Source organism: Lepisosteus platostomus, chromosome 25 (assembly GCF_059453375.1).
Source record: "Lepisosteus platostomus isolate fLepPlt1 chromosome 25, fLepPlt1.hap1, whole genome shotgun sequence".
Classification (NCBI taxonomy): domain Eukaryota; kingdom Metazoa; phylum Chordata; class Actinopteri; order Semionotiformes; family Lepisosteidae; genus Lepisosteus; species Lepisosteus platostomus.
Genome location: NC_142635.1, coordinates 15,840,838 through 15,864,756, shown reverse-complemented (window position 1 = coordinate 15,864,756; position 23,919 = coordinate 15,840,838). Strand labels below are relative to the sequence as shown.

At 43.2% G+C, this 23,919-nt stretch overlaps 2 protein-coding genes across 8 annotated transcripts in view; both read left to right on the top strand.

The window, feature by feature from the left end:
- The window catches only part of sidt2 (SID1 transmembrane family, member 2), a 33,769-nt gene extending 26,228 nt beyond the window's left edge, over window positions 1-7,541 (top strand). For 4 of the 5 annotated variants that reach the window (XM_088620150.1, XM_088620152.1, XM_088620154.1 and 1 more), the window contains 4 exons: window positions 656-761; window positions 883-993; window positions 1,322-1,435; window positions 6,922-7,541. In XM_088620150.1, the coding sequence (XP_088476276.1) occupies window positions 656-761; window positions 883-993; window positions 1,322-1,435; window positions 6,922-6,984 (394 nt within the window). In that variant the 3' untranslated portion in view covers window positions 6,985-7,541. Of the gene's footprint in view, window positions 1-655; window positions 762-882; window positions 994-1,321; window positions 1,436-6,921 lie in introns of those variants that run through there. The other variant, XR_015930474.1, reaches the window with a different exon arrangement.
- A 6,425-nt stretch (window positions 7,542-13,966) lies between these two features.
- On the top strand, window positions 13,967-22,657 carry bicdl2 (BICD family like cargo adaptor 2). Of its 3 annotated transcripts, XM_088619602.1 has the most exons (11): window positions 13,967-14,117; window positions 15,192-15,375; window positions 15,459-16,006; window positions 16,556-16,771; window positions 18,234-18,350; window positions 18,746-18,892; window positions 19,084-19,230; window positions 19,632-19,706; window positions 20,392-20,465; window positions 20,999-21,113; window positions 21,789-22,657. In XM_088619602.1, exons 3-11 carry the CDS (start codon window positions 15,695-15,697, stop codon window positions 21,981-21,983), a joined length of 1,398 nt encoding a protein of 465 aa, XP_088475728.1. In that variant the 5' UTR covers window positions 13,967-14,117; window positions 15,192-15,375; window positions 15,459-15,694; the 3' UTR covers window positions 21,984-22,657. The 3 variants fall into 3 exon arrangements, with proteins under 3 accessions (XP_088475728.1, XP_088475730.1, XP_088475729.1); XM_088619604.1 differs by lacking the exon at window positions 18,746-18,892; XM_088619603.1 differs by lacking the exon at window positions 15,192-15,375 and having other exon boundaries at window positions 13,969-14,117.
- The last annotated feature ends 1,262 nt before the right edge of the window (window positions 22,658-23,919 follow it).

The following is a 23,919-nucleotide window of genomic DNA, read 5'->3' as shown; positions in this document are numbered from 1 at the left end:
TGATTCACTTATTCAAAAAGACTTACTGCTGTAATAAATGCCAATGGTGCTTCCACAAAGTATTAGTTGGGGGGGGGTGTGCACACCTATGCAACCAGGGTGTTGCAGGTTTTTTTTATTTCAGTTATTGTTCCTAATAATTATCTGTTTTTCTCTTGAATTTTGTTGGTTGCAAGGTCACATGGAAAACATGTCTGACATGATTTATCTTGATTTCTGGCTTTCCATCACAAAAACCTGCAATTTCAATAAGGGTGTGTAGACTTTGTATATCCACTGTATAGAAAGAGAAGGGGTATAGGCAAAAACATAAACATCTCAAATGCAGATTCTAGAAAAGCTGTAATTGTATACCAATCCATTTCCAGTCATAACTCAAAATTAACCTTAGCAGATGGTCTTCTGTGTGCTGTGATGTCCCTGTGTCAAAGGCTGTGGTCTTCTCTTCATTGTGGTGCCAGTGTATTGAGGGCTGTGGTCTTCTGTGTGCTGTGATGTCCCTGTGTCAAAGGCTGTGGTCTTCTCTTCATTGTGGTGCCAGTGTATTGAGGGCTGTGGTCTTCTGTGTGCTGTGATGTCCCTGTGTCAAAGGCTGTGGTCTTCTCTTCATTGTGGTGCCAGTGTATTGAGGGCTGTGGTCTTCTGTGTGTTGCAGTGCTGCCTATGGGCTGATCGTGAGACCCAATGACTTTGCCTCCTACCTCTTGGCCATCGCCATCTGCAACCTGCTGCTCTACTTCGCCTTCTACATCATCATGAAGGTGAGGGCTAACACCCGTGCTACCGAGAGTGCACAGTGCGACAGTCAGTGTCAAGATTCCCGCGTCACTCGTGGGCCAGCGTGCGTCAGATTTGTGGGTCACACGTGTCTCTGCTCTTCAGCTCCGCAGTGGCGAGCGGATCAAGCTGATGGCGCTGGTGTGCATCTTCTTCACTGCAGTGGTCTGGGGCTTCGCACTCTTCTTCTTCTTCCAGGGTCTCAGTACCTGGCAGGTCAGTAACACAGGCAAACACAGGCTCCTCAAATCCCAATTATGTGCCCCCATGCTCTTTCCTACCTAATTGGACTGAGACACGGCAGTGTTCACACAACATAAGTGTCTCAGTGTCCATAAGTAAGATGCTTTACAGCCAGTAATCAGATGGCGATTGTGTAGGCAGTAAAATCACTTTATGTTATGCACCGTTAGAAATGCAGGTGATACGAACAAGTCAATGCAGGACTTAAAAGAAATGGCTCTGAGTCATATGCAGAAGGTACTGTAAGGCCAAATCAGTATATCTGTGTTAACTCTCTCTCCGTCTCTCCCCCACTGTGTAGAAAACGCCAGCAGAGTCTCGGGAACACAATCGCGATTGTATTCTGCTCAGCTTCTTTGACGACCATGATATCTGGCACTTCCTGTCATCTATTGCCATGTTTGGCTCATTCCTGGTCAGTTGGTACCTTTTCACAGACGACTAAGCTGGGGGCATAGTGCTTCACTCCTCTCCGTCTCTCTGTGTGCTTGAACACCTTCTGGTCCATCTGGATTTAGAACACATTTTCTCATTCCCCTCAGTACCTCTACTCACGATTCTTTCAGTGTCTGTATGAACATCTCTTTCTCAGTCAAATGTTAACATGCAGTCATCTGTCAGTGCATCTTACTCCCCATTTCATCATTTTCAATTTCAAGGTGAAAATTGATTTGATATGCAAATTTTAAGTAAAACAATCCTTGATGAAGTATGTAACGTGGTTCTAATGTGAATTTAATGCCATCTGCACATTTTATTTACAACGCTTTATGACTTAAACAATTATAAGGATTAGAATCGACAAAATAAGCACATGCAAGAATCGGTGTAGCAGAAGATACATGGTCATTAGAAAATGGAGCAGGCACAGACACTAATTTAAAGCCTTTCTGAAAAGAAATATTTTGAGTCTAAATTTAATTGCAGGTAGTATCTTTGGGGACATAACAAGAGAAGGCCTTGTCATTGATAGAATATAAACGAGCTTGAGGACAACTAGAAGACGAGTGACAGACAAAGGTTGTGAGGTTGGAAGTAGGAAGATAAGTCGGATAGGTACTGAGGTGCCAAACTATGTACAGCTATAGAATTCTACCTTGGACTTTTTCACATTTTATTGTTACAGCATGGAACTGTGATGTACTTAACTGAGAATTTGTGTCACTCATCAACAAAGTACTCTATAATGTGAAAACAAATCCAGACATTTTACTTAAATTAATTAAAAATAAAAAACAGAAAATAATTGAATGCATAAGTATTCACCCCAGTACTGTCCACAAACAAGGGTACTGCAGTGGTTTTGTGTAGGATATGGGAGGTACTGAGTAGTACTACCAGTATTCACAGTTTTAAATGAAGGGAATTTTGCTTCATCCAGGTTTTTATATAAGAGATGGAATTAGTGCAAAGACAGCTACTTCGGTTTTGGGTTGAGTAGGGAAACAGATTCGAGTATCTTTGGCATAGAAATGATCATTCAGATTTTATGCCGTGTGCGATTTTATTATCTGATCAAGTGGGAATATATAAATGCTGAATAGCTTTAGGGGACATCATACTTAAACCCAATTTCAGAATTAAAACCCCCAAGAGAAACAAAGTGTGTGCGATCAGTAAGATAAGATTTGTGCGTTTAAGATGGATTGAAATTCAACCACAGTGCTGTCCACAGATATGGCTACTGCAGTGGTTTTGTGTAGGTGATGGGTGGTGGCTGAGTAGCACGACCTCACTATTCTCACATGAAGGGAATTTTGCATCACTCAGGGATTCCAAGACTAGAGAAGGTAATAAGTGACACTGCATGATGTCAGATTGTTCGGAACTTCAACAAGGGCAGTGTCTGTGCTGTATCATTGTCTGAAACCTGATTGGAGGGCTTAAATCAGGCCGTTTGTAATGAGGTCATTGTTAAATTTTCTTTAACAAAATTCTTTAACATGTTCTTACATTTTCTCAGAAAATGGCAAGTTAAATAAAAGATGTTGTTTTGGTTGTCCAGAGGTTAGGTTGTTTTTTTAGGCATAAGCATAACTGAAACCATTTTATTTTTTTTTTATTTTAGAGAACTAAACAAAACCATTTTACATATAATCAGCATTACTCAGCCTTACTTTTACAATACACTTTCGACTATACATCACAAGTAAAAATGGTCTATTCCTGTTTGTTCCCTTAGTATTTTACAATGATATAACTTTTAAACAAAACTATATACATTCAACATGAGGAAGATGTATACTTTTATGAATATGAAAATGGAGGAGACTAAATGTACCTTATTAATAATGTTTCTTTATTAGCCCTAAACAATTTCTTGCATTAGGAATTCGTCTTTTCGCATACCCCAGCTTTTCTCCATGGAGACACAGACAAGACACAGACACAGACAATAAGCTGCAGTTATTTTGTATCTCAACAAATTCAGACCTTAAAGGTTTAATGTATTGAACCCATCTATACCAGTATCTGACAAATTTATACATTTGTAATTTTAGTGAAAATGTTAATTTTTCCATTATATATATTTCATTTATTAATTCAATCCAATCATTCATTGTTGGTAAATCTGGGAGAAGCCACTTCCTTGTTACAGCTTTCTTCCCTGCTGATATAAGGATTCCAAACAAATATTCATCAGTTCCCCTCCAATCAAAATCCAGTTTGCCAAAATATAAAGCCTCAAATGTAAAGGGTACATTCCTTTCAAATATAGTTTCCAGGACCTCATGTAACTCCTTCCAGAAAAGCCTTATTTTAGGCAGTTCCAGAATATATGCCAATGATCACCTTGGTTTCCGCACATCTACAACATTTAGAGTTTTCACATCTAGGTGTGCCTTCTGACACGGAGTAATGAAAAATCGAACAATGTTTTTCCAGCAAAACTCTCTCCATAAATGCGAGTTAGTACATCTCCATTGAAATTCACCAAGTTTAAGCCACTCTTCATTTGAAATTCTAACTTCACTTTCACCCATTTTTCTTTTATATACTCTGTAGAATATGATTTATTTATCATAAAACCTTTATATAATCTAGATATAATGCCTTTACTTAATTCTGATTTGTAGGCTTCTGTAATTACTTTCACTATCCCATGTTGTTGCTGTTGTTGTTGTTGTTAACAATATCTAAATCTCCCGTTATAATCTCATTTTTAAAATAGTGGCACATTTGAAGATATCTATAAAAATCTGAATTCCCCAAATAGTGTTTCTCCTTTAAAGACTGAAAACTTTGTAACTGATTCTTATCCATTATGTTACAAAATGCAGGTATTCCTTTTGTGACCCAAATTTTAAATCTATTATCCACTGTATCATAGGTGCACCATCTGAGTATCTTTACTGCCTCACCTAAGTGATACTCTTTTGGAATTGTATTCCATGTCCTTAGTTTGAACTTTATCCATGGATTGAATATTTTTTCAGTAATTTTGTCTAAATTCCTATTACCTAATAATGCTTGAATTGGGGGGTGTTATTTACAAGGGATAATTCAATATCTTTCCACCTGGCTAGATAGTCTGGATTACAAGAATTAATGAGAGGTTAATTGTGAGATGCATAATAATAATTTTCAAATTTGGTAAAGACATTCCACCTTTATCTTTTGAAAGTTTCAATGTTTTGAATCTAATTCTAGATTTTCTCCCCTGCCAAATAAACCTAGAAATCATCTTATCCCATTCGGAAAATTGTTTTGCAGTGACTTCTACAGGGAGAGCTTGAAATAGGAAGAGTAATCGGGGCAGTAGATTTCCTTTTTACAGATTCAATTTTAGAACTAAAACTCATAAAGGGGATTAGGTTCCATTTTGGTATATCTGCTTTAATTGTAATTATAAGGGGTTCATAATTAATTGTTGCTAATGTAGAAATATCTTTTGGTAAATAGACTCCTAGATATCTCATTGAACTTTGGTCCCAAAAAAGTGGTACTTTTTAAAAAATCAGGAGGGTTGTAATTAAAGGTTAGAATTTGTGTTCTTTGAACATTTAACTTAAAGACTGCCAGCAAGCCAAAGTTATCAGAGTTTCATTAGTTCTGGAAATGAACTAGTGAGATCCTCCAGATATAACAAAACATCATCTGCGTACAGTGCTATCTTGTGTTCATTCCCTTGTATAGAAATACCTTTTATTTTGCTATTTTGTCATACTGACTGGGCTAGTGGCTCTTTATATTGAGCAAAGAGCAATGGAGACAAAGGGCACCCTTGTCTAGTCCCTCATTCTAAAGTTATACTATCAGATAAATAACCATTTATTTTAATTCATGCTGTTGGTCATATAAGGTTTAAATAGCTTTGATAATATTTTCACATTAAACCAAACCTACCTAAGACCCTATAGAGGTATTTTCAACTAACAGAATCAAAACCTTTCTCAGCATCTAGGCTCATAGGGTTCATGATATGCAGTGTGCGTCAAATGTTATCATGGGTTTTTCCATCTTGAATAAACCCTGTTTGATCATAGTGTATCAAATTAATCTTTTTGATTTGTTTAGCCAGTATTGCTGTATATATTTTATAATCCACATTAAGGACTGAGACTGGTCTGAACGATCCACAATCCAATCTATCTTAGGGATAACTGAGATGATGGCATCTCTCTGATGGCATTTTTCCATCAATTAATGCTGAGTTACAAACAGAAAGAAGATTTAGTATTCTGCTCAGAAGGTTTTATACCATTCTGAATTAAAACCATCAGTACCAGGTGATTTATTAGCTCTGAGGCTAATCACTTACTTCAATTCTTCAGGTGTTATCATCGCTTTTAATATATTATTTTGATATTCCGTAAGAGTTGGTAAACTGAGAGATTCCAAAAAAGCATCCATCTTTTCTTCACTTTCTGTAATACTTTGTTAAAGTATATTGGATTTCTTCCTATTTATATAATACACCATTACAGTTCTGGTCCCTTATTTTATATATTGTATTATCGTCCTGTTGTTTTTTTAATTTTCTTGCCAACAGCTTTAGTGATAGTGATCCTGACTCATAATAAATTGTCTAGTAAATATAACTTTTTTTAAATTTCCTTTGTATATAAGACATCTATTTTGTTTCTAATCTTTTTTATTTTTTGCATGGTTTTTCAATGCTGTTTTTGTTGATGTTTCTTCTCCAACTCTTTTAACAACTGAAGCTGTTTTAAAGGGATTTGGTACCACTCCAGTGCTCATTTGTTGTGCCCTTCTTCCAGGGCAGAAGGCTGGAAACCAGGACTGAAATAAAACAGAAATAATGCGATCTAGAAGACAGGTGGCAGGTTTCAAATGCAGTTACATACATTTACGACGTCATGCATTGTCAAGTTGTGAGAAACTAGAAAGAGGACAACCAACAAAAACAGGCATGCAGGGAGAAGGTGTAGTGGCAGGCATGCTGCAGAGAGTGTGATGCTGGATATGAAACCTCTCTTGATTGTGGGAAAAAATGTGTTGCAAAGTTAAGATGAGGTAGAAAATGTAGTATTTGCAAAGCATCGAGCAGTGGACACTAGGTGTATTTGCAAAGTATTTTGCGAATCAGTACTTTTTTATGAATTTTGCAAGTCAGACTACAAGTCTTCTGATCAGCACAAAAAGGATATGATAGCCTTAAAAATAGTTGATAGAAGAATAATGGAAATGAAAATAGTAGGGAGAAACTCTTCTTTACACAGTGTTTTGGATGTTTGGAGCAGACTTATCAACCATGCGGCTCACAATCTTGAAGAATGCTAAGCCACCAGAATTAGCTCTGCCTTTCCTTTGCTTTTGTGCATGTATGGATTCTCACGCTTCATCATCTGTCTATCGGTGTGCTGTTGCTGTACTCTCTCTAGTGCCCAATAACTCAGTATGTAGACTAACCCTAACCCTGCTCTCTCTGTGCTTCAGGTTCTTCTTACTCTTGATGATGACTTGGACTGTGTTCAGAGAGATAAGATCTACGCCTTCTGAAAGAAATACTGCCCTTACAGCTCTCAAGCAGACCAATCGTGACCTGTGTTAAGATGGCACATATGACACATCCACCTGGAGGGGTTCCCCCCCACTTCACTCTTTGATACCTGTCCTGTCCACCTGTGTGGAGAATCCATTTGCCAATCAAAGAAACTGGGTCACCTGACCATGCCGGAGCTCCGCCCATCGCCTTTATTCATGTTGTTAGTAATATGGATGTTACAGATGTCACCACTCTCTTTGTTACATTAACGTCAACACGACTGACATGAAAGGACCTTATATCCATCTAGAAGGCATTGTTGGGGAGTTTTGTGTGTCAATGTATGTAACTGAGCACACATAGTGTGTGGGGTTTGAGAGTTTGTGTGTGTTTAGTGTCTGCTACTAGAAAGAGGCCTGTGTTTCCATCTAATATGGTCAGTGAAGCAGGACAAGATCCACTGTTTTTGCTAAAAGATTGTTACAGGGTTCAGATTCATTTATAAGCAGAACAGAGAGTGTGCTTTTGCACTGTAAAACAACTTTATGTAAAAATAAATATCAAATTTTCAGTACTGTTTTTTGGCATGTTTATCTGCATGTATGTTAAGTCTGAATAATGAGTATTTAAGAGCTGTGTTTCAAGAAGACCCTTTCATATGGGAGATGCAATATTTTCAGTGCAGTGGTCCTCAGACTCCTGTGTCTACTGAGTTCCTGGTCCTCTGGTTTGATTTGGCCGTTAATCACTGGCATCAGCCAGTAACTGATCTAATTAAGATTTGTCTCCCTTTTTTCTGACTAGGTGACCAGTTTGTGTCAAACAAGTACAGGTAGGAGTTTGTCAATTTGTCACATTTGAGCACATGGATGGCAGGAGCTCTGAAAGACAGTGATTCTCACAGGGTTCAAAATCCATGCAGCTTTTTAAGAGCTGAAGGCCAGTTTCAAATAACCCTCACAGAGAAAAATGAAACCCCTTCGCCTGTGATTGAGCGCTGGGCTGGCACATGAAACAGAGAAGGGGGTACTAAGTGAACAGGGTGTAGAAACTTGGTGATTGTTGGGTGCCTGTTGCATATGAAGTAGAATTGTTGGCCCAGCTGGGGGTGCTATCTTTCTCTTCCTATTAGGTTAATTGTAAACCATCACCTTGGTTTGCAGACCAGGCACCTTGTTGCTGAAGGAGGCAACATCTTCCAGCTATTTTCAGACCTCCTTAATAAGTCTTCTCAGTCTTAACCACCTGAACTCCTTTCCCTGCTATCCATCGCTGCTGTATAGCACACCTACACTTCACTGACAATGCTGAATCCCCTTATTTTGTTATAAAAAATTAATTCCAGCAATGTATACAATGCTTTCAAAGAATACATTTCTAAAAACACAATTCTAAACAATACCATTGTTAACGATTCAAAAATTAAAGAAGCCTGAAAAGGGAGATTGTTATTAATCAGTTTTGCAAAATGTCATTAAGTCCTTCCAGGTGTTAACACTTTTAGGGTTGTCCATTGCGTGCGTCAGCCTGACTTGACCTTGCTCTTTCAGCAATTTAGCTTCAAGCCCGGGGCCCTGGAGTACCACTTTGTAATTTGCAGCACTCTCTGCAACCCCCTGTCCGAGCTCAGGAACAGTGTGGTGTTGTGTACTGGGGGATCTTGAGGACTTCCCCTGTCTCACCACCTCTGCCAATGGCTCTTTAAAATGAACATAGAGAAGAAGTGGGAGAGGACACCTTTGTCTTACTCCAGATGTCTGGACTCCCTCAGGTGTCTGTTGACATTGACCCCGCTACCCACTTTTGATTACTGTGGCTGAAACTTTCTCCAAATGTGAAGTGTATCAACACTCTGAACAAACAGCTATGATTTATAAACATTTCAGGCTCAATCCATCTGCTGTCACAGAAAATCTACCAACAGAATGTTTTAGAGGCCACATTGACGCTACACAGAACTGGTGTCTTCCCATGATCTCCTCGAGAGCAACACATAAAATCATCTAAAAAGTCCCAAAGATACCCGGAGTAAATCAATGGGTTTGATGAGTGGGATGTTGGGTGATTAGAGTTGAGAGAGACTGATGTGATCCAGAGTCTAATCACCCAGGACTGCAGGTGAGTCCCCACTCCATATTAAAACAAGTAAATCTTAGTTCCAAACTGAAAGATCAAGGAGAAACATTTTGGCTTTTTCAAGTGATCTTTTCTATTTTTCATCTTTCCTTGTTCCTTTGCAGCGAACATGCAGTGACACAGGTCTCCACTACAGCATCTACACATGATGTACTTTTAACGTTTCCAGGTCTTTTCTGGTCCTGGATCCAGTGTATTTTCCTTGGGACAACCTTATTGTGAAAGGTGCTATATAAAATAAATTGAATTGAACTCTAAAGATACAGAAACATTCAGAATGGATAAAGTTGACAATTCTACCCTGTGAAGCAGCTGTACACAGTAATATCTACAGTAGATATTTACAGTAGGAAAGCCTGTGAGCTCCCATTCGTAATTTCTTTATTTTTTGTTGTTTTTCATACTGCTAACTGCACATACCGTTTGCTTGGTTATTAGATATGACCGACAAACACTTATGGACATAAGATCGAATATTGGCACAGTTAAATCTACACCAATAATTACTGCCGACTAGCTGGACTATGGTATCTCACCTGTACCTGTGCTGGAAAGAAGACGGCATCGCAGGAAGAGGGGTAAACGGGCAGGCGTTCTGGTGAGATTGAGGCAGTGCAGCAATTGTGCCCCACTCCCAAGTATACTTCTTGCTAATGTTCAGTCACTGGACAATAAACTGGATGAACTGAGAGCAATGCTTCATCAAGAACTCCAATATGCTGGCGCTTACAATAACCTGGCTTGACCCGTCTGTTCTGGACTCTGCTATCCTCCCAGGAGGATTTTCTATTCACCGTCAGGTGAATATGGTAAACAATTCCTGGCGCACAGACGTGGAGATTATTTCAACTTCATGCTCTACACATCTTGACCATCTGACAATAAAATGTTGCCCTTTCTATTTACCGAGGGAGTTCACATCGGTAGTTCTCACAGTGGTGTATATTCCGCCGCAGGCAAATTTCACAAGGGCACTGGATGAACTACACTATTAGTTTAACATACACGAGAATACACATCCATCATAGCGGGTGATTTCAACAGGGCGAACTTGAAGAAAATGCCTAATTTACATCAACTGCCTGACGCGTGGAACAAACACGTTGGACAATGTTTACACTCCCTTCCGGGATGGCTACAAAGCCCTCCCCCGACCTCCTGTCTGCAAATCCGATCACGCCCCCATTCTGCTACTTCCCGTTTACAAGCAGGAGCTTAAACAGGAGAGGCCAGCGTTAAGACCCATTCAATGTTGGTCGGATGAATTGGATTTTATATTAAGTCACTGTTGTGCTACCACTGACTGGCAGATCTTCCGCGAAGCTGCCGGAAAAAAAAAAAATCAATCTGTATAAGGACTATGTTACATTGTAAATGCATTGAAGACGTGGTTCCCAGGATTACTGTTCGCACACATCCAGATCAGGAATCGTGGGTAAATGGCGAGATTCGCACCAAACTTAAAGCCAGGACAGCTGCTTTCAATTCTGGCGATATGGATAGAAACAAAAAATCCAGATACGACCTCAGGAAAGCCATCAAAATAGCCAAATATGTTTTGTTCATATGTGTGGATGTGCTGATTAAAACAATGTTATGTTGCGCATTGAGAGGGTTCCTGGTGGCATCATAGCCCTACTCAGTCGCGCAGGTCACCTAATCCTGTGGTCAGAGAATATAGTTCGTTTAAGGTGTTACGACCCCAAGTGTCTAGGGGTAAAGGGGCGTAACGTTTAGGATAATTCTTTCGGAAGCAGGTGGGTTTTGGTGAGGGACTAGGAAGTGTGATAAGGGTAAGGAACTAGAGTGGTGCCAAAGGAAAGAAAAACAAAATGGAGCTGGCTAGGACAGTGAGGGAAAGCTAACCTGTTCTGAAAAGAACAGCGGCTTGCGATAAATTAGTTTTTATTTGCTCATTCAAATACACAACAATGCGTTCGGGCAAACAAGTCTCAAATTCTTCTACGAGCATTAACTCACACAATGAGTTAAACTCACTGACTTTACTGGCTACAACCCATTTATCAAAGAGAGCGCCCTTCTCTCTAGCAAATTCAACAAAAGTCTGGTCTGACACTTAACGATGATTTCGGAAGCGTTGTCTATAAGCCTCGGGGACTAATCCGTAAGCCCGTAAGATTGCAGCTTTCACAGTATCGTAATGCAAACTTTCTTCCAGAGAAAGTGCAGAACAAGCTTCCTGAGCTTTGCCCACTAATCTACACTGCAAAAGCAGTGACCAGACCTCCTCAGGCCAACGAAGTGATGTGGCAACTCGCTCGAATGCACCAAAGTACGAATCAACTTCCGTCTCCCTAAACAGAGGAACTGAAGCAATGTGCTTACTTACATCGAAGGTGGTAGAGAGTGGATCTTGCAAAGGAGACATGCTAGAGGCCTCGGAGTGGGGCGGCTGCTCAGCAGGAGCGTTCTTTCGTGCTTCTAGCTCAAGCTGTCGGAGCTTAACCTCTTTCTCCGCCTCGATCTCCATCTCACGAATTGCAGGGCGCAAGTCAAATTCTGCCTGGCGTACCTGGGCTTTTTCCTGCGCCTCCCTGTGCAAGCGGGCCAAACGAACTTTCAGGCGAGTCTCGCTTTTTGACCTGGTGGAGACTGGAGAGAACGGATCAAAGGGAGGTAATGTGGCCTTGACCTCAGCCTCCGCTAAGTCTTCAGCCACCCCCTGCACCTCATCCTGTTCTTCCACCACCATAGCAGGGTTAGCACCAGCCCCAGGAGAACCGGCATCCCTGCTCACTAGTGCAAAGATCTCTAACTCCACCAGCCTATCCACCACAGCTCTCTTGATGTCCCTTTTAAGAGCTTGCGTCGAAACCTGAATCCGGAAGTGATCTGCAATCTGGAACAACTCGTCCTTCCTACACCTATCCAGCTGCTCAAAGGAAGGTTCCTCCACAAACTTTCGTAAATCAAAAGTAGCCATAATTACAGTACCTTGCCAAAACACAATCCACAAATCAAGATCCTGTACCAGTCCTAAAATGCACAAAAGTACCAACACCAAAATTCTGCAACCAAAAAAATCTTTAGGACGGGAATTTGAGATCCCGGACGAGCCCCCAATACTGTTACGACCCCAAGTGTCTAGAGGTAAAGGGGTGTAACATTTAGGATAATTCTTTTGGAAGCAGGTGGGTTCTGGTGAGGGACTAGGAAGCGTGATAAGAGTAAGGAACTAGAGTGGTGCCAAAGGAAAGAAAATAAACAAAATGGAGCTAGCTAGGACAGTGAGGGAAAGGTAACCTGTCTACAAAAGAAAACCCGAAACATGGTCTTCGGCGTCTTCAACACCCTAGCTAACCTCAACTGACTACCCAAAACCATACAAGACAAATGGCACTCCCCCGTACTAAACTAGTGTACGAATACAAAATCAACTAAGTGTGTAAGTGTACCCAACAACCTAAACTAACCCTATACACAAAAGTTCACACAAAAACACAAATGAACTAGGAATACAAATAAGGGAAAACGAGAGTAGTCAACAGGAACGGGGTACAAAAGAACACAAAAGTTGAACATGTAACACGTTAGGCAAGGTAATGGCAAAACAAGGATAAACACAAACAACCAAACTACAAAGAAACTAACAGAAAACCAACAAAACAACAAAGCCGAAGCTATACGAAAATACACACACACAAAGAATAACAAAACAACGAAGCCAAAGCAATAACCAGAAGCAAACAGGACCGAAGTCAAACAAAAGGCCTCTCCTTGCTGAGAGCCTCCATGTTATATGCTGAATAAGATGTGTTCCTATTGGCTGAGAGCTAATTGATGATGACGTCATACTGAAAGTGTGGTGTTATGGTGGGCCAATGGGGAAGGGAGAACAATCAAGAGTCAGCAGTGTGGACATAACAGAAAAAAACACACAGAACACACACTGGGACGTAACATAACGAAAAAAAGATAAGAGAATGCATCTAATTCAGATGTCATAAGCTCAGATCTAAAAAAAAAGGTCACTCATATGTGGCATATATGCTCTTTATTTCAAAACTAGTACAGCTCATAATATCAGACAACTCATAGTAGCTTCAATGGACCGTGGTAAAGTTAGCTCAAAGTTCGATTTTCATTTTGGAATGTCAATAGCATTTCACAAAACCTCCTAGAGGTTTTGCACAGCATTGTGCATAAAGTGATTTGTGAATGTTTTCACAGCCTTCAGTTTGTCGTTTTTATGCCATTTTTTTCCCCACACATAAATATTCTGTTGTCAATAGCTTTGCATTTTTAAAGACATTTTAAAGACAAAATTTTCAACTTTTTACAAACCTTTGCTTTTTTCACAAAATAGGTATTCATGCAAATCACCCACATATGACCATAGGACGTAGAATAGCACAAAGACAAACTCAAAGAAATCTCAGATTATCCAGCCTGTAAAGATTGGGATCAAGCTGTTTTATTTCTGAAATCTTTTCATATGTCCTGTTTTCATTCAGGCAAGGGTTGACATACTGTATGCAATACTGTTGACAGCAGGAAAGACCCTCTTCTCTACTCAACATCTCACTCATCAATTTCCCTACGGGATTAATAAAGTATTAATCTATCTATCTTTTTTAAAAACACCTGCACCCATTAAGTGTGAAACCAAATGTTTTAGCCAGAAGACTGACCTTTCACAGTCTTGCTTCGATTTGTGAATGACGCCTAGGTTACGTGCCAAATCTTGGAAGAAAACAGAGGCCTGGTAACGGAGATGTCAAGGGCCCTACCTGTGTGGCTTGCGATGCACCTGTCTGACTCACCTGTAGCAGCAGGAGGCCGGGCCTGTGCGAGCACGTGGGAGAGTGTGTGTGTGCGTGCTTGTGAGTGCGTGTCCAAGGCCTGCCTAGCTCAGAGAGAATTGCCCCCGGGGACAGGGGGAATGAAGGCGCTGGGTGTGCGTCGCTGGGAGACCGAGACACAGAGAGAAACTGAAATGTGACACAGAAGCTGCGAGTCCAGAGAAGGGAGCCCAGCAGGTGATTCTCAGGTAAGCGGAATCCTGGAAGGGAAAAGACAGCAGCGTAGGTTATCGGGACGCGGGGGAGAGGGACGGGAGAATGGGAGGGGGTCAGGGAACGGACTGCCAGGCTGAAGAGCTGCCAACCTCAGACGGGTGCAACACAGCAGGGTGAAACCAGAGGGGTTCATGTTGTTTGCTGTTTAGAGGAGTGAGAAACACTGGATAAAAAACTTTTACAAGTGAGACAATGATTTGATTTAATTTTACATTGGAGAGAATGAAGATGAGAGCAGGGAAGTCAGAGGGTAGGAGGACATGAATTTCAATTAAATTGAACAGCAGTTGTGTTCAGTGGTCCTCGCATGTCATAAGGGTGTTTGACTGAACGTGTGACGTACAGCATCCAGCGGGCAGGGGGGAGGTGGGGGTGGAAGTGTACCTGAAGTACTGCCATCCAACGGGTCTCTGATAGCCGTGTTACCAAGCGTAGTTCATGAGGATTTAACCGTGCCCGTGAAGGTCGTCAGGAAACCCAAGTCAAGAAGCACGGAAGGTTACAGAGGGAGGCAGCTGAAGCCCGAAGCCCAGGTGCAGTGCCTGTGCTGAGCTGGTCTGCCAGTCCCAGCCTTCAGGTGCGCCTGAACAAGCTCTGCAATCTCTGCACCGGCCAGGGCAGCAGGAAAAACCAGAAATCTGAGTGCAGTCCATTGGCTGAATGGCTGCTGGAATGCCCGGCAGCTGACGAGCAGTGAAGGACTGCAGTAAAGCCACTCACCCAGCGTGAGCAATCACTCCCTGCCTCTGCTTCACTATACACACAGTGAGGTTAAAAAAGGGAGCACAAATGTCATACCAAGAAAAAAAATGTTCTTATCATTCTCTCAGACTAGCTGGTTGTGAACCAGTTTGTGAACAGACATGAATGTCACTTATTTGTTTATGCTGTGTTATTTTTAACTAATTTGTTTATGATACTCTATTTAAAAAAAAAACCTTCGTCACTCTGCAGTCCATTATTAAAAGGGGGAAATGCAGGTACACAGAGGGGTGTGACTCATATAACATGCAAGTATTAATTACTGCTGTATTCCTATATCACAGAGACACCTCTCTCCAGACCACAGTGCTGGAGTTGGAATTCCACCCAGAACACAGAATTCCATAAAAGATTCCAGTGTACACACCTAGAATTCCTTTGAAATCCAACTAGAAAAAAGGGATATAACTGCTGACACTGTCTCTTAGCCATTGAGAAAGGGTTCATAGCTCCAACAAACACAAAGAGGTGAGACAGATAAAGAATGTTTTGTAGTCAAAACTGTTATTTTCTTTTCATGTGGAATTAACCTCTAATTTGTTTCTTCACAGCTCAAACACTGATTCAGCTCCATCCTGTCTACCATTAGTCACCATCTGCCATCTCTATCTACCATTAATCATTGCTAAAAGAGCAAGCCAGCTTTGATGCTGAATAGAGACCACCTGTTACTAAAACTGGAGCTTTTCACGAGCGGTCCTAAGGAGTCACACTTCAGCTGTGTACTACCAGGGGGCAGTGCTGGGTGCTGGGCTGTGATGGTGGGGACACCCTGAGGGCTACTGCCATGTCTGATGTGGTGTGGAGGGGCTCAGACGCAGCGAGGGCAAGCAGAGAGCAGGTTCTGTCCAGGAGAGACAGGCTGCCCCCTCCCCTCCTGGAGGAGGGCTTCTTCCCCTTCTCCTCCCAACCTCGAGAGTCCCTGCTGGTGCCTGGCCTTCCAGGCCTGGCCTCCAGGCTGGACGCCGCCTCACAGGAGGACTCCAGTCCTCACCTGCTGGAGCGGGACCTGATCCTGGCGGCCGAGGTAGGCCAGGCCCTGCTGGAGAGGAATGAGCAACTGGGAGCTCAGCTGGAGGAAAAGGAGAGGGAGATCGAGGTGAGTGAACGTGGCTCCCAAAGTCATGATGCTACACGCCCATGGAGCCCCTCTGCCACACAGAGCAACTGTGGAAGCTGTAAAATTTGCTCCACTCTTTCACACCTACATTGTCTTTTTCCAAATTGACACTTGGAGAGCAAATCGGCAGCAGAAAGTCTCAGATACCCTGGGGGCACTTCTGACATTTACCATCAGCTAAATCTCATGACGTAGCTGGGGAACTGGCCCTGACAGCAGTTGTGCCCCCTTCCAAGCAATAGCAGCAGATAATATTACACTGCAGCTTGATTTCACTTGTGCAAATGTGTTCTCCACTGTGGACAATCCAGCGCTGTGAACAAGCTGCCAGCCTCTGGGATAGAGAATACTCAGATTGAGAGGAAATTCAGTAGTGCTTCACCTCAGGGTCTTGCCACAACATGTCGCTCCCTCAACAGAGCCCTGATAGCAGTCTGTGTTTGTCTCATACAAGCCCATCGTGGAAGGGGTCTGGTCCCATCTGCCTGGCTGGGGTCTCGGCTCTGACGCTGTCTGCCTCTCCTGCAGGGGCTGCAGCAGAAGCGCCACGAGCTGCAGCGGCAGCTGGAGACCAGCGACCTGGAGTGGGCCCAGCGTGTGGCGGAGCTGGAGGCCGACCTCGGCGCCCTCCGCGCGGAGCTGGAGCAGCAGCAGAGCCAGGACCGGGAGCGCAGGAGAGAGGGCAGCCAGGAGCTGGCGCAGCTGTCCAGTCACAACCAGAAGCTGGTGGAGCAGCTGGCAGAGGTGACCCGTCGGCTCTCTCGCTCACTCTCTTTGCTCTCCGGGTCCTGTTCTGTATTCACACAATGTGTGGTCACTTGCATTGTTAAGCGCCTTGGGACAACCTTGTAAAAGGCGCTATAAAAATGAATTGAATTGAATTGAAGCTTACTTGCCCTGCTGAAGTCGATGTCACTTTGAGAACTTTGGGGAAAAATGAAAACAGATGCCTGCACTGCCAACAGTAAATATAAAAGTAATGCTTATAGCGATTCAGTTTCATTATGTTGTCTAAATTTTAAGTCTCTTTTGGGGAAAAAAAAATTGAAGCCTTGAACAATTAAATAAGTTTTAGAAACCTGTCTTTGTGCATTCAAGGTGAAGTCCAGGGCTGGGAGTTCCATGGACCCATTGAGAAGAGTTAAGATCTGTAACTCACAGTCCAATTCACTCTACCTCTAGAGCTACACTTAGTAGCAAATTAACTGCACCCCTCCTTCTTAAAAATCCAATATACAGCACAACAGTTTCATCTATCCCACTTTCTTTGATCTGTAGCATTTTACTTAATGGGAACGTGTGTATAAAGTATCTGTCTGTGTCACCAAGTGATACAGTTCCTGTGCATGTTTGATTAACATCCCTGACCTGGGCACGCCACAGACTGTACTCTTCACACTCGTCTGTCACGACTTCAGAACAGGGGCTCATTGTTGCACAATGCTCTATAAAGCTCTCTCAAAAGGACGTGTAGAGGACGATGCTGTGTACTGTATATCTGGTTACTGGATCTGCTCTGCCTACAGTGTGTTTCTATGGCTACGCCCCTCTTCCTTCTTCTGTCTCCCTTGCTCTGTGACCTCCTCATTCCACTGGAATGCAGCCCGACAGGGTTTGCGCAATATTTTTAAACGCCGGTACGCCGATCCCTCTATTGTGAAGGCGGATTAGCATGCCACGCCTCTACCTGACACAGATATCAAGGAACATCCCAGCCTGTCTCAGCACTCTGGGATCAGAAGGATGGGAGTTCTTGCTTTTTCTATCATTGTCTAGGTCTAAGTTACCATACTGCCCTCTAACTGATCCTTGTGCTATTGTAAATACATCAGTTGCTGGGAGAAAATATCTTCAACATAGAACTGTGGATAAAAGTAGCTTTAAAAGTGAAATAGACATGTCTAGGTGCCAACATAAGGTGAAACAGTATGTTACACGCGGTGCCTGTATGATAAAAGATTCCTCACTTAAGTTTCCCTTGAGAAAAAAGCCTTCAGAAGGCCATCGTGTGTTGAACTTTGCTGTTTTCCTTCCACGCTGTAAAATTCACAATCACGTTAGAGCTAATTCTGCAGTGAAGCTGGCATCTCTGCCACTGAAGAGACGAGAGCTCTCTGTCTGGTCTCCTGTGTCTTTTTGTCTCTGTGTCTCCCTCTGTCTGTCTGTGTGTCCCCTCACACTCACCTCCTTGCCCCGTCTCTCTTAGGCAGTGATGGTGGAGCACAGCCTGCGCTCAGAGCTGCGCTCGCTCAGAGAGGAGTACGAGGAGAAGACGCTGAGCTCTTCAGTCAGCACTGCCAGGGTGGAGAATCTGCAGAAAGAGGTACCTCTCCCTTGGCTCTCAGAGGGCTTTTGCCCAGCCCTCACGGTCAAAAACGCAGTCAGCCAGGGATCCTCATGTGTTGATGTGTCCTAGGCGTCACATGAAATAATCAGAAAACAGACCATTATTGTTAGAATATTATTTCTCAGTGGTTTCCAATGCAGTACTTAACGAACGTGCGTGTTATTTGCCTTGGAAAGGTGGTAATGACATGTCACATGTGTTGTTAATAAAGAGGCTATTGAAAAAGTCTTTCTCAAGGTGTTTTAGTAAGTCTGCACCGGAGCATGGTGAAATCAGGCAGCCGTGCAGCTGTGCCCGGAGGGGGACGGTGCAGGGCGCAGTTCCTGCACGTTTGCTTGGATGACACGCCGTGCTCTTGCCCCACCTCTCAGAACCGCGTGCTGCAGGAGAGGGCCGCCCTTGGGGAGCGGCGGCTAGCGGCCCTGCAAGAGGACCACGTGCGGCTGTGTGCCGAGAGCGCAGGGCTGCGGGACAGAGTCCTGGAGCTGCAGGAGAGGGACCGGGAGCGGGAGAGGGAGGTAAGGGGGTGGCGGGGGGAAGAGCAGCTCAGGCCTGCGGAGAGAGACTTGGCCGAAGTGACGGGCAATTCGCTGCAGTTTTCGCTGGGCTTTGAAACAGGAGGTGGCACTACTTACCTCGCTGCCCGCTGGCCTCGTGTAACCAAGCCGGCTGCGGATCTCTCTCTCTGTGTGTGTGTGTGTGTGCTCAGCTCGCCCAGGAAAGGAGCGAGGCCTTCGAGCTACAGACTTTGAACCACAGCCTGCAGAGCCGGGTCCAGGCACTGGGGGAGAAGATCAGCCTGGCGGAGCCCGCCTCCCTGGCCAGGTCGCTGAAGTCCGAGATCGAGCAGACCCAGGTAACCGCCGTGCTGGACGCGGATCGTTACTGCGTTGAGCCCAGGGTTTGCAATTTGGGTGTCGGCATTAATTTGCAAAGGGAGTAAGTGCGCAGAAACCAGACTCATGATTCGAGGGTCAACACAGAGCCTGCAGCAGAGCTGTCCTGAGTAGCAGGCTGGAGGAGGTGATGACCTGTATTTCCCTTTGACATTTCTTCCACTGAAAAGCAGCTGGCAAAGAGAAACAATGAATGTATCTACTGTGGTGACTAATCATTACAATTAAAAAAAAACACTGTACAGTTTTCTCAAGGTTCATGTAAGAATAATCAGTCAAGCAAAAAAATGCATTTTGCAGAGGCAAATATACAATTAACAATCTTACCGTTAACCAAGGATAAAAAATGTCCTTTTTTCAGGCACAGGACAGCAGCTTTGTCCCAGTGGAGAACCTGAGAGAAAGGGAGGAGGAAATCCATCAGCTGAAGGAAGAGGTCAGGTCTTCTCTCAAGCATTAAACTCATGATTTGAGGAACCGGGGCACTTGTCTCCCTCTCCCTGCCTCTCCCTGCCTTTTCCTGTCCAAGGAGGGCTCCATCTCTAGCACACAACGAAGCACACAATCACAGCAAAGCCTTCCCCAGCCTGTCCTGTACTGGAGACAGCCCTTCCCAGTCCTCCTGCAGAGTGTGAGCTCACCTCTAACTGATGTCAGATCATCACACTGCTGAAAATAATTTATCTTCCTCTTCATGGAACCTCAACCACATTATTAGTCCCCACCAGCTCCTTACCAGGACTCCAGAGAGTCCTGGACATATAAAGTGGACAACAGGGTAAATGGCATCACAGGATGAGGAAAGGGCAAAAACTACAGTAGGTCTTGTCATGGGCCTAATGACTGAGAAATGGTAGAGATGTTTCAATCGACGGGGAGTCCTCTGTCCAAAACGAGTGTCATTCTGAAAAAACTACTGTGGATTTAGAGAAAACCCTACAGGGTAGTTAAGAGCAACAGCTTAACTAGCAGATTGATACAAAGAGAAAGAGGATTTAGCTGAAGTTCACTGCAGTGAAGTGGAAGCACTAACGTGATGGTTGTGGGTTGAACTCCCAGCTGTAGACATCACTTATATGATTAAAATCAACTCACACTGTGATTCGCTACTATCTCCTCAGCTTGAGTCCAAAGCGAGGGAACTGGAGTCTTTGAGAAAGGAAGTGAAGCAGCTCTCTGAGCAGCCGAGTTACAGGTAAGGACACAAGAGGACAGAGACAGGGGCTCTGAGTTCGGCAGTGCTGTGGTGAGGCACAGAATTCAAGATGGCTCCGCCTTCCTGGCTCAGAACCAGAGCTAACAATCATGGAAATCAAGCATCATGCTGTCGCAAAATCAGACGATCCTGAGCCAAAGAGAATGTATGAAAAAATGAAAATTAATGAATGTATAAAAACACAGTGGAATTGTTCCTTGGCATACATGACTCTTGATTTTTAGGTTCAATATCTTTTATGGCAATATGTGTAAAAAACACAGAATCCATAAATAACACAGCCAGTCACAGGGATGTTTCACCATACTCAGTCTGAATTGTACCTAACAACAGCAAGAATGAGATTCCTTAGGAGTCCTTTAAAATTTTAAACATTGGTAAACTCCTCAGTCTCTAGATCTAGATGCCTAGATCAGATCATCTAGATGACTTGCAGTTAGTCTTTCTGGCATAGTACATCTTTTCAGAGTAAACCATTTTAAAGAGCTCTCTCTCTCCCTTACTCCTTCCAGTGCTCTAGAAGAGGATCTGAATCGTGTCAGAGAAGAAAGAGACTCCCTCAACCAGCAGCTGCTCAACACTATCCGTCACAAGGTGGCGCTGTCTCAGGAGCTGGAGGCCTGGCAGGTACAGAGAGGGCACTGCTCTTGAAAACAATTCATGAACAACAAATTCCACTGACATTCCTGCACACGTCTGTGACACTCCCAACATGCAGCTCTGTCACGAAGTGAACAACACCGAGAGAACGCTTGACACAAACCAGAGCTGAACCAAACACCACAGTGCTGGGGTGTGGCTCAGCCTTGTATGTCACACAAGGCCTGATGCAGACTTTTGTTAAGGAAGCTGTTGCTAACAGTGTTCATTCAGGGCTGTCTGGTATAGCATGGTGAACATGGCCCTGCACCATCTGATTAGGATTAATAATAGTAAAGGTTTTATACCACTAGAAAATAACAGCAGTCAGTAGGCTTTATCTGCAGAAACTATATTGACAATTCTGGTGACACACTTCAGCTCATTGGGCATTACAGGTGGTGAAAGACCCAGAAAAACACATCACGCCTCTAGGGTTTGCTTTGTCCTCCATTCCCTCTCAGGGCTAACTCTTTCAACAGGATTACACAATGTTTGCTCTTAAAGAAAAAAAAACAAAAACAGGAACTGTGATTTACTGAGAAATGAAAAGGGCGCTGACCTGCATTTGTTTGTCATCCGACAAACAGCCAATGAGCTGATCTGGCAGTTTCAAATTCTTTCAACCCATCCAGAGTCTGACTCTCTTCCTCTCCCTCTAAGGAGGACATGAGTTTGCTCATCAGCCAACAAGTGCGCTCGCAGTCGCAGGGCGAGGAGGAGAGAGCAAGGGAGAAGAGGGCATCCATCAGGCGGAACGCCAGGACCAGCAGGTCTTTCAGGCTGCCGGCGAGGAGAGGCGAGGAGGAGGAGAGAGGGACGGGCAGCTTCTTCTCCTCCCTCTTCAATAAGAGCTGAGGGAAAAGGGAAGAGGCACCGGGGACCAGAGGACAGAAAATAAGGGGGAAAAAACAAGGAAAGCAGGGATGAAATAAAAGGAAATGAGAATGTAAGCAGTAGCAAATTATGTTAGAAAGTTAACAGTGCTTCACCAATGAGCCTCGGAGACTTGTGCTACCCCCATTTATTTTCCCCTTCCCCTCATAGAAACTGTTGCAGCTTGAACCAAGACTACCTAAGCAGTAACCAAACCAGAGAACCTCAAAAATGGTAGCCACTTGAACAAGGAAAAAAAAAAGGTCTTATCCTGCTAATTTCATACTTACAACTTTAGAATCAGACTAAAATCCCCTGATTTGCTTGTTGTGTGGCAGTCTGTTAAACACCTGGGTGAAATAAGAGATGGTGTCACGGTTTCTAGGGTACCCTGTGTTATCATTGACAAAAGGGAAAAACAACCGATCCGAGGGGAAAAAAAAACACAAGCACCAGCTCACATTCTTCCAAACCCTTGAAAATATTTGCACAATTTATTAATATTATGGAAGCCAATGTTATTTATCTAAAAATATTTTTATATGTAGAACAAAGTATTTTGCAGATGTATAGTTATATAAGAACTCCAATGCTCATGTACATATGGCAAAATCGTCCTCCACTCTCTATAAAGCTGAATAAAATCTCCAACACTGTTTAAAGTGTGTTTCTTGAGGTAGGTGCGGGACGGCATGCAGAATGAATGGAAATCTGTCACACTCCTTACAATAAAGACAACAGCAGCAAGGATCTGAACACTGAAGTCTTGGAAAAGAGAGAGGCTTTCTGGGAGTCAGAGAGTAAAGGACAGAATGTGTGTAACCAGATACCCAAGTCAATTCATTCCTTCACTAGAATTGTATTTAGAGCTTTTCACCTCTCAGCTGTGATTACTAACTCTGCTCCTGCATATTTCTGTGATGGGCCTACCTCTCCTAAGGAACATGAAGAACAGTGCAATGAGAATGTATTGTAGAAAAGCTCTAGAATATATACATTTAGTATACAGTATATATACAGTACACTCACTTACCAATACCCAATACCAGCTACACAATAACAGCTACAGTACTAGCAATACCCAATACCAGCTATTACCGGGAATCTCTTTCTATACCAAACTATTCTAGATTAAACCCATCTGTGAATGTCTCTCAGCCCTTCACCAATTATGAAATTAACCATATGTGAATCTATTTACACAAGAGAGACCTTTACATCCTGACCTCTAGTTGCCACTATCTGCCACTATAAGCTGTCAGCTGAAATAGGCTAATTACTGCTGTCCTGCCCCGGTTGTATCGTAGAAAACCATATTCCAAAACAAGATCACTCCCTGCTGAATGATGTAACGCTGCCACAACGGAGGAACTTCGGAGGTGCAATTCTGAAGTCAGATATGGTAACAGGTGGTTATGCTGTTTCCAACAGCTTGGCAGTTTGATGTGATAATTAATATGAGATGAGCTTTGTGTAACTGCAATGTACTGCTCTGCGCCGCCATTCACTGCAGTGGTTCTCAGACAGTCTGTGACAGAACCCAATCAGTCTGCTCAGTACCAGAGGGGTTAAAACACAGACAACAGGGAGGTTACCGTCAAATTCAGTGGAAATCATCTTATAGGATGTGAAACATGCACTTTCTTCATTTCTTCATTTGGAATGCTTGTGTTTTCATTGAAACCCCAGTGGAACTTCACTGCAGGTGCTGCAATCGTAAAGGAACTATGGAGACAAATGCCCCATTTGTGTTTTTATGGGGCTGTCCCCAGTACTGAGAAACCAGGACAATATTTATAACTGACAATGGAAACATTCGCCCCTCTTCTGCCATTTTTAGACATTCCTTTAAGAGTGCAGGACCTGGAGCACAACAGTGGCTTGAAGTTTGTGAAGGAAAGTGATTTATGTTTTGGGG